A 9,718-nucleotide genomic window follows, 5' to 3' on the forward strand; every position below is an offset into this window, starting at 1 on the left:
GGTGTGCGTATATGGGGGACACAGTGTTGGACCAAAGTTTCCATGTCGTTGGTGGTTGCTCTTTTGGCCTTGTGACGCTTTTTGTCTTGCAATTTGTGATGGATCGTGGCTGTTTCTTCTGTGGTATCGATGTGTTTTGTACATTTGTCTTTAAATGCACTGCGGAGAGTCTCGGGGCCGCGAGCACACGAACACAATTGTCGAGTTCTCTTGCCTTCTGCTAATTTCAGATTATATTGAGAAGCCCTTGTGCTCACGGTTTTAACAGACATGTAGATACAAGTCTCTTTCTTTGCTATCAGATTAGAGCTTTCAAATTATGCCCAAGTTGGTCCTGTATCTCGATTATCACACTCTTTGTTCCGAATCGTTCTCATATGAGTCTCTGTAGGAACTCTTCGGGAAGAATACTTCGTCCTGTTGTTTCCTATCGGGCCCAACCTAAAGTTGCTCCTCAACACCATGAGCAAAACAGATCAAGCCTCATCGTCTGAGTGAATCAGGTAGATTTGTCAAAAGTCTCCCAAGACAAATCTACGTATGAATTTGAATGTAATCTTCACGTCGGCGTCTACCATGGAACTTGGGCGTATACATCTGTATCTTCCTCAGCATACATGAGAGGCGCGTGGGTGATCCCTGCTCACCCGCAGCAGGCAAAACATGACCTTCTCGAAGCTTTCCAGGTCCCGTCCCGTCGTGCACCCCCTGCGGCATGCGGGCAGGAGAGAAGGGATTGACCCCAACGGCCCGTTGGTGTCACGAACCCAACCCCGGAGCCGCTTGCGCATCCTGCCAGGGCCCGCGCCGGGGTTCTTCGTCGACTCGTCCGAGACCCATGGTTCCCTGGAGGTGCATATGCAGCAGCATGGGCCAGGGATCGTGAGGTTTGCCAAGTTGGCCGCGGGCGGCGTGGCTGTCTTGCTCGATGGTGTTATGGACACCTCCTTGTTGTGAGACATATGAGTGGCTCACTCGGCAAAGACCCTGTTTCTGACTCTGGGCGCGGATCTGTGTGGATGTATTATCAAGGTATTATGCTCCGACTTGTCAGAGACCGTAGATTCTTGCAATATCAGTGTTTCTCACATACCAGCAAAGGGCCATAGTTTGCGATCACGGGAGATTCAGGACAGTGTGGGCGATAAGGCTACGATCAATCTTCTCGGTGTAAGCGTTCTTCACCAAAACTTGATTCAGAGCCTGTTTATGTAGGACCATGTTGATGAAATGTCTCACGTAGACACTACCCGCAGAGGTGAGAAGCAAAGTCGACGCGATTAGATTCTAAGAAGGAAGTCATCGAGTTCACCGGCTCTTGAACTGTTGTCGGAACAGCCGGACGATGCGAGCGGTAGGCCAACAGATCCCATCTGTACATGTAATGCCATCATCCATACCCTATAAGGCATCACATTGTAACATACCCAAACCAATCTATCCCGCCCATCAGTCTTGGTATCTTGGTATAGCATCATCCAGGCTCATCATACATGACCCAACGCCGCTCCCAAATAGTACCCCATCCCGGTCCCACCGTGAAACCGAAATCAAAAAAAAAAAAAAAAAAACCATGAACCCAGTCCTCTTCATTCATCAATCATCGTCAAGTCGTCAAATGGGGCTCATCGCCCCCGCATAATAAAAGACACGTGGTTCAGGCCACGACCTTGTAGGCGTCGGCACCGCTCAGCTTGCCGACCTCCCAGGCGCCAAGGTGGCGCTCGCCCTTCCAGGCGTGCAGCTTGACGACGACGTCGCAGACGGTATCCTCCAGGCCCTTGCGGACCGCATACTTGGGCATGTCGTCCTTGGGCAGGCTGACGGTGCACAGACCGGACTCTGAGGACTGGACGTCCCGCGCGGTGATGCGCTCGACAAAGATCTCCTGCTGGCAGTCCGGCCTCTCGAAGGAGAGCTGGAGGCCCGAGGCGGGGAACTGGGAGCTCGCGTGTCAGGATTGGGAGGATTCTCTTGGGCCTTGGGGGATGAATATAGACTCACGATGGGATCACGGCTTTCCACGCCCCTGCGGAAGGAGACTGACAGGTAAGGGGAGAACTGGTTGGGAGCCACGAGGGACTCGGGATAGATGGAGTATCTGGGCATCTTGGGCCAGGCGTGGGGAGCACCGTGGTGGTTTGTGGGGGTTGAAGAGAGAGTGGATGCTTTGACTTGCATGTGACGGGGGAGAAAGTCAGTGTGCTGATCACCAGGGCGGGTCGTCTGATAAGAGCAACCTCATAAGCTTTCCAGTTTGTTTATATACTTATAGGTGCACGGATAGAAAGATAAACAAGACAGTTATATGCGAGAAAACATGAAGAGCGTGGCAAAGGGGCAGGATGGAGTGCCGTAGTATTTAAGGGACCTCGCCGTCGAAGCGCATGAACGGCGCCATACGAAGGATGGAATGTTTGTGTTAGTCAATCCTGACTTGGAAGTCCAATTTCAAAGTGCCTGGATGAAGCAGGGAAAATGTCTGTTCGCAGGGGATATAGGTGTGTAGGGGGATGATGGTGATTGGCGGAGGGTGTTGTTTGCAAACATCGGCGTTCCGGGTGAGGGAGCGCGGTTGCCGAGCAATACAGTCACTGCAGTCACCCTTGCTTTTGGCGAAAATCGATGTGTTGAACCGTTTACTAGAATGAATGTGTAGATAACAGAGCAGGTTCATATTGTTATGTGGGAAGAGACTGCCAAAACGATGCTTGAGATATTCACGTCTATGCTTTCTTGCGTTGTTTGTTTCGGCGTTCAGCAAAGCAAATTCCAGACTTCTCCCATCGCATCAGGGTCATATCATAGCTGTCAACAGCTCACTAAGACCGATGTTGATCGGTGACCCACAGGAGCTTAGACGGGGCCTGCAGCCTTGCAGCTCCCCCACCGCGGGGTCTGCAGCACTGACTGTAGGTACCTAGTCCAGGAACCACAGTTCTGCCTGGCAGGCAGCCTGACATGCAAAGTGCAGTGAGATGGAGTCAGCCTCAAGCAACAACATGGCTGCCTCTTATACAGCACCAACCTCTCGTGATTGTATGTGGATGTGGTTCATTGCTTTCAACAAGTGGAACTGGTGACTCATGTTGAATTGAGTATATAAACAATGTTCAGAGGCCTACATTTGGCCCTCTCCAGCCGCGTGCAACCCATCTTGGCCAGATCAAGAACCATATTCCTCTCTAATATCCACACCAATACGAACCCAAACATCAACACCCAGGCCCGAAACAAGACCAAGACCAATATGGCCGGCGAAACTTTTGTTCTCAAAGAATACAACAACGTGCCGGTCACGGCCCAAGGCCTGGAAAAGGACCAGCTGACAAACTGGCCGCCCTTCAAGGTGAGCACTCGAGCTGACTGCTACTATCACCGCCACAACCAGCCTCGCGCGCAGCGCCCAGAAAGCTAATCAAGACGTCAAACCTCCACAGAACTGGATCTCAACTCTCTCCCACTCTCTCTCGCTCCAGTCCCAGCCCTCGCACCCCTTCCACAACAACCCCTACCACCTCAAGGACGTAACCATTGAGTCCTACAGCCTCTTCAGAGGCAAAAGCATCGGCTTCGCCAAGCTCAACGCAAATGTCTCCACCGCCGACGGCAACAGCAGCCTCCCCGGCATCATCTTCCTGCGCGGCCCCGCCGTTGCCATGCTCGTCGTGCTCATCCCCGACGACGTCCAGCCCACCAGTGCTGACGCCCTCGATGAGGCCTACGTGCTGCTGACCGTCCAGCCGCGCATCCCGACGGGCAGCCTGGGCTTCGTCGAGCTGCCGGCCGGCATGATCGACGGCGACAGCAACTTTGCCGGCGTCGCCGCCAGGGAGATCAAGGAGGAGCTCGGCATGGTCATCAAGCAGACCGAGCTGACCTGTCTGACGGACAAGGTGGGCGAGATCCGGCAGGCGAGGGACGCCAAGAAGGGCGCGGGCACTGGCAAGCCCGACGCAACCAAGGACGAGAATATACCGTTTGCCATGTTCCCTTCCGCCGGTGGCTGCGACGAGTACATCAAGATCTTCTCGCACGAGAGGCGCGTGCCGAGGAGCACGCTGCAGGAGTGGGAGGGCAAGTACGGCGGCCTGCGCGACGAGGGCGAGATGATCACGCTCAAGGTCGTGCCGCTCGAGGACCTCTGGCTGGAGGGCGCCATGGACTCCAAGGCCCTGGCCGCCGTCGCGCTCTACAGGAAGGTCAAGCAGTGGGAAAAGCAGCAGTCGAAGTGATGATGGCGCAGAGGCCAAGAGGGTATCTTGCATTCCCGGCCCGAGTATTCCCACCTTCCCCACGCGAGGTTCACCCGAGTCTAATCTCAGGGCTGAAGGGGCTGCAGGGCGGACATTTACTTTCTAGAAGCTGAACTGCTTGGCCAGCTCAATGCCCTCAGCCAGGGTGCCGACCCGCGCATCGATGCCATACCCTTCGGCCTCCAGCTTTTTGCACTCTTCCCACAGGTTTCTCAGCGGCACATAGAAGACCTCGATGAACTCGTTCTCTTCCAGCTCAGGCTTGAGGTTCTGGTTTTCAGGCAGGTTCATGTCGATGGAGACATGGACCATTCGGAGATTAGTATTGCAGAAACCCGGGTCTAACTTTTTGCTTCCCACCAGCAGGGCTCATGTCAGTCATTGTGATCCCGGCAGAGGAAGGAGTTGGGCCATGAGATCACTGACCGTTCCACATGAGGGGCGAGCTCTCTGTGACTCTGCCCACATAGCCGGTCTCCTCCTTGAGCTCTCTCACGGCTGCTTGCTCGGCTGTCTCGCCCTCATCGACGAGTCCGGCGGGGACCTCGATCATGACCTGGTTCGCTGGAGGTCTGTACTGTTTTTGGAGCACAATTTCGGGTGCTGGACGGGACCGGGCGCCTGGGTCAGCTTAGGGCCGTCATGGCAGCATAGATACCCCCAGATAGATTTAATGACGAGATCATCTTACCCGTGGACTTCTCCAGAATGGCCACAATGCCGACCCCGTCAATGTCGCTGCCCTTGGGCCGGGTTCTGCGCTCGGCAGATTCCCAGTCACGGGTCCTTCCGCGAGGGTCTCTGTACTGTATCCTTGAGACGGTGTGTTAACGTCAGTCAGATCCCAGGTGTAGGGATATGATTAGGGGAGGGCCTTACTTGACGAGCTTTGTCCACTTCGCCTCGCTTTCGGGCTAGGCGTAGACACTCATCGGATCAGGCACGAGGACATGACCACAGATTAGATTGTACACATTTGATATTGACATACCAGTGGACTTAGAGACAGGACCTTTGCATCGGCGGAAGACATCTTTAGCGAGCTGAGCGGTCGCGGTAGTATAATGCAGCTGGTGACGCGGTTCATTCTCGATATTCTGGAATACCTAACGCGTGCTCTCACAGCTGCCCTGCAGCCTTGACGTCAACGGGCAGAGCAGAGGCCATAGCTCCAGCATCTCCCTGTCTCTAGTGGGGGTCAAGTGTGTTGGTCCTCTAGGCAGGCAGTGGAATCTATTATCGATCTATCATCTAGTCTATCTGCACAAAAGCTTGCATAAACCACATGGTGCTGTCACATCCGAACCACACCATAAGCAGCTATCGGCACCGCCAGACATTGCCATGCTGTTTGTCTGCCTCGCCAGTCGCGACGTGTAATAAAGACAGCACGCAATCGTCACAAAGACACAGTGACGTGGCCTGGCTGTGGATAGCGTGCCAGAGTCAGCACTGCAGGATCCGGCAGGGGATGGCGGATGGATCGTCTTCCTGGTCCAACTCCGACTCCGACGAACTCCGAATTCTTAGCGGCCAGACAGTTCAAGCACCAGAGCGTTATTTGTCCGGTTTCAAAGAACACGCTTCCTATTAGCAAGAGGATGGCAGATACGGACAACCAAAACAGGAAGTTAAACAGCTCCTGGCAAGGGGGACAACCAATGGAAGCGAGCACGTTCATGAAACCTTCGGATACACTGCCGCGGGAAACCATGTACGTTCCACGCCCGCCTCGCTATCTACGCGGACGGTATTCCGAGTCGCTGGACGACCGGATTCCCCAGGATTCATGCCGCTTTTGGCTTCTTCTTCCTCTCTTATCACCACTGAACTGTCCCTGACTGTGTCGTTGACTTCCTGAATAAGCTTCCTTGGATTGTTCTGGCTTACGTTCACTACGTTGCGCATGGACAAAAGCTTGCCCGTGCGGACACTCGCCCCCAACTCCGATGCTTCATTAATATACAGCGTGTTCACTGATTCTATCCCACTTCATTTGTTCCAGGGAAGACTACCTTCTTCGTCTCCACAAAATTTTACTCAATAAATGGTACCACTATAAGCTTCTAGGTACATTTTCAAGGGCACTTGGATCCCGGAAAGAGCAGATAGCTCGCTATTAGCCATGGCTGGGATAACAGACGCACAACCGACTGAGGACGAGGCTCCGCATACTGTCTCGGAGGATACGCCTCTGCTTCCTGGCGGCGATGCCGGATCCCCGGTCACTGACGACGAAGACCCGCGGAGCAAGTACAAATGGCCCGTCATAATTGGGAGTTTCTCTATTATCTTCATGATAGAGCTGGCGGTTGGGATTTCCACGCCGGCCTGGAACGCCCTCCTCGAAAAGGGCCTGTGCGCCGAGGCCTACCCCGAGATCTCCCAGTTCCTGACCGCAGGCGATGAGAATCCCCTGTGCAAGGATCCTGCTGTGCAGGGCAAGTTGGCCCTGTACCGCGGATGGTCTTATACATTCGAATGCCTCCCGACCATCGTGCTTGCCCTCCCCTTGGGCTCGCTATCGGACCGCTGGGGCCGGAAGCCCATCGCGATACTGGCCCTAGTTGGGGTGGCGCTGAGTATGCTTTGGTACGAGGTCATGTTCTACTTTCCACTGCCGATGTGGACGTTCATCCTAAGTTTTGTCTTCCAATTCATTGGAGGCGGGGCTCCTGTCGGCTTGAGTATGCTGTATACCATGCTGGCGGACGTCCTACACGTAGAGGAGATGTGAGTTGTGCACCACCACTGCTGACATCGCACCGCCCGACTGCCTCCAAGCATGCTGACAGCGTACTGCAGGACCACCGTCCTCTTCAGGTTCTTCTCCGTGTTCCTCGTGGCGGAGTTGGTTGGGAACCCCTTGGGCGGCTTTCTGTTGAGCAGAGGCCCCTGGGTATCGCTGATCACTGGCAACGTTTTCATAGTACTGGTTCTCATGTCATTATATATCCTGCCCGAGACACTCGTGGTGCGCCGATGGCATGACGCAAAGGCCGGGAAGACACCCAGCCCGAGGCTTGCGCCGCTGGATGGTAGTGATGATGAGAGGCTGAAGAAAAGCAGTATCAGTGCTGCGCTCGACGACGCACGCGACCAGCTGGTGGAGGTGTGGGAGTTCCTCATCGGCAACAAGCGCATCGTTGTGCTCATGCTACCACTCATCTTCATGACTCTCGGGAAATATATACAGGAGATGCTGCTGCAGTACGCGACGAAGCGATATGGCTGGTCGTGGAGCAAGGTATGTCGTTCATCTCTTACTTTCTACCTCGCTACCTACCTGTTCCCTCGACGAGAAATCGCGGCTAACAAGGCGATTCCATTCAAGGCCACATACTTCCTCACCCTCAAGTCCGCCAGCTTCATCATCATGCTTACAGTCATCCTGCCCGCCGTGTCGTCCTTCTGCCTCAAGAGGCTCGGCATGTCGCCGCTGTCCAAGGACCTGTGGCTGTCGCGCTGGTCGGGCGTGATGCTCGTCGTGGCCGACCTAGCCGTGGCCTTCTCGTTCACCCCGGCGCTCTTCGGCGCCGGCCTGGTGCTCCTGTCGGGCGGGTGCGGGCTGACGCCGCTGCTGCGGTCGCTGCTCAACGCGCAGGTCGAGCCGCACCACGTCGGCATCCTCAACACCCTGCTGGGCTTCCTCGACACACTCGGCGTCATGATCGCTGCCCCGATCTTCAGCGAGTCGCTCAACAAGGGCATCGAGCTCGGCGGCGCCTGGATCGGCCTGCCGTTTGTCGCCGGCGCCGTCATCTCGTGCTTTGCGGCGGGCATTCTCTGGGTGTACAGGATCCCGCCGCAGGTGGAGAGGAGTGTTCTCGAGGAGGATCACGTGTGAACAGAGACACGCATTCTGTCACATTTTCTTCCTTTGAGGCCCTTCTCCCTTCTTCCCCTTTACCAATGTGCAAAATCGGTGGGCATAAAATCGCTCCTTTGAAGCCCTCAACTCTTGGTCTTCCGAGAGGACCTCAGTATCCCTGTATTTGGGATTATGTCACGCACATCATATCGTGTTCTCGACCTAGAATTATTCCTTTGTCATTGTTTGGTGTGTTGTACACCCCTGTTTGGGATGCATTGTATAATACTACGGTATGGCCCGGATTTACACGACCAGTTGGATACCCACAAGGCGTCGCGGAGTTTTGGTTTGTGATCCATTTTCTATTTTAGATAGCGAGGGCAGCGGGAGACCTAGAGATTGTATTTTTCTAAACACGTAGAGAAGACAGGATCCTAGACAGGACCAGCCGCCATCGAATGGATTCAATCGTGGCGGAGAGAAATGCTGCAGTTGCAGTTGAGTCCGTCAGCACGGCACAGCACTGTAATGCACATTACTCGCTACGCATTTAAAAAGTCGGCGGCCGCGTTCATGAGTGGGCGGCTGTTCGAATGTTCCTATTCTGGTCGTCATGCAGCAACAACAATACGACGCCTGGGTGGCATGTTCCCTGTCTGCGGCGCAAGGAGGCTGAGCACGCGGCTCTGCCCAGCGATATCTAGCCTCTACCTCGCAGCGGACAGGTATCCTCCAAGACATGCTCGGGATGCCCGAGGAACTTGAGCACTGGACGCCATGGTCAACATGATCGTGGCTCGTAGGCAGAGGGCTCTCGGTTTCTGTTCGTATCCAACTTCGTTCCATGCCAAATAGTGCTTAGATGATGGGTTCTGATGAAGCTAGAAGATGACAGTTGAATTGGATGTTGACTAGCCGAGAAGCCAAAATGCTAGTCCAGTGGGCCAGTATTTACTGTGGCAGGATGGAACGGGGCTCACTTTTAAGTGACATAAGCCGAGGGCGTGGCACGCCGTGTGCTGGGGTCTTTTTTGAACCCAAGCTGTCGGCTTGCCACTGTTGTTTGTCAATGTCCAGAATGTCAGTCGAGTCGGGCTGTGCGGGATTGCGGTGGACGAGGCCGAGTAACCCTTGAAGGGATGGCCCCTGGCGAGCACTGACTTGGCGCAAGACTTAGGGCAAAGCAAAGGGACCTGGAGAAAACAAATCATCTGGTGGAACTCGAGACGCACCTGCACATTCCACCTGCTTCCCGCCCGGAGATTTACTGACGAAACAACAGTCGTCAACGTGGTTCAGTATCGTGGCCCCGGCCATCGCCCATCTCCTTGGGCCCCGTCTCTTGCGCAAAGGCTCCGTCATGATGCCGCCACCCCCGGAGATTTCGTCAATCAGATGGGTCTGCGATTCTGTGGGGAGATTACTTATTTTTGCGTGTTTGTCTAAGTCTGGCAGTCTGTCAATCTCCTCGTCTATCTGTACACAATACCTAGTGTAGTACATAGTCTGTAACCTACCATAGTATAGCCAGCCTTGTTCTATTCCGGTACGGGATTCATCAACGGCTTACACGCCCGTGTCCTGTTTAAACTCGATTTGGCTTTTTACTCGGCCCTCGGTACAGGACCCTTATTTCTCCCCGTTCGTA

General features: G+C 54.5%; 5 protein-coding genes across 5 annotated transcripts; 3 read left to right on the plus strand and 2 right to left on the minus strand.

Moving 5' to 3' along the window:
* Window positions 1–663: 663 nt before the first annotated feature.
* Window positions 664–957, plus strand: J7T55_004251 (uncharacterized protein; the record flags this gene model as incomplete). Its single annotated transcript, XM_053136069.1, has 1 exon — window positions 664–957. One exon carries the CDS (start codon window positions 664–666, stop codon window positions 955–957), a length of 294 nt encoding a protein of 97 aa, XP_052986349.1.
* Window positions 958–1,657: 700 nt separating this feature from the next.
* On the minus strand, window positions 1,658–2,109 carry J7T55_004252 (uncharacterized protein; the record flags this gene model as incomplete). Its single annotated transcript, XM_053136070.1, has 2 exons — window positions 1,658–1,939; window positions 2,005–2,109. The coding sequence occupies 2 exons, from the start codon at window positions 2,107–2,109 to the stop codon at window positions 1,658–1,660; spliced, it is 387 nt and encodes a 128-aa protein (XP_052986350.1).
* Window positions 2,110–3,250: 1,141 nt separating this feature from the next.
* J7T55_004253 (uncharacterized protein) lies at window positions 3,251–4,235 on the plus strand (the record flags this gene model as incomplete). The annotated part of the gene is made up of 2 exons (XM_053136071.1): window positions 3,251–3,349; window positions 3,441–4,235. The coding sequence occupies 2 exons, from the start codon at window positions 3,251–3,253 to the stop codon at window positions 4,233–4,235; spliced, it is 894 nt and encodes a 297-aa protein (XP_052986351.1).
* A 123-nt stretch (window positions 4,236–4,358) lies between these two features.
* Window positions 4,359–5,289, minus strand: J7T55_004254 (dp-ribose pyrophosphatase; the record flags this gene model as incomplete). Its single annotated transcript, XM_053136073.1, has 5 exons — window positions 4,359–4,597; window positions 4,683–4,859; window positions 4,948–5,069; window positions 5,136–5,170; window positions 5,248–5,289. The coding sequence occupies 5 exons, from the start codon at window positions 5,287–5,289 to the stop codon at window positions 4,359–4,361; spliced, it is 615 nt and encodes a 204-aa protein (XP_052986352.1).
* Window positions 5,290–6,381: 1,092 nt separating this feature from the next.
* J7T55_004255 (tp synthase f0) lies at window positions 6,382–8,103 on the plus strand (the record flags this gene model as incomplete). The annotated part of the gene is made up of 3 exons (XM_053136074.1): window positions 6,382–6,989; window positions 7,062–7,503; window positions 7,591–8,103. The coding sequence occupies 3 exons, from the start codon at window positions 6,382–6,384 to the stop codon at window positions 8,101–8,103; spliced, it is 1,563 nt and encodes a 520-aa protein (XP_052986353.1).
* Window positions 8,104–9,718: the final 1,615 nt, after the last annotated feature.

The sequence above is a fragment of the Diaporthe amygdali genome (assembly GCF_026229845.1).
Source record: "Diaporthe amygdali strain CAA958 chromosome Unknown NODE_63_length_156346_cov_64_415879, whole genome shotgun sequence".
Classification (NCBI taxonomy): domain Eukaryota; kingdom Fungi; phylum Ascomycota; class Sordariomycetes; order Diaporthales; family Diaporthaceae; genus Diaporthe; species Diaporthe amygdali.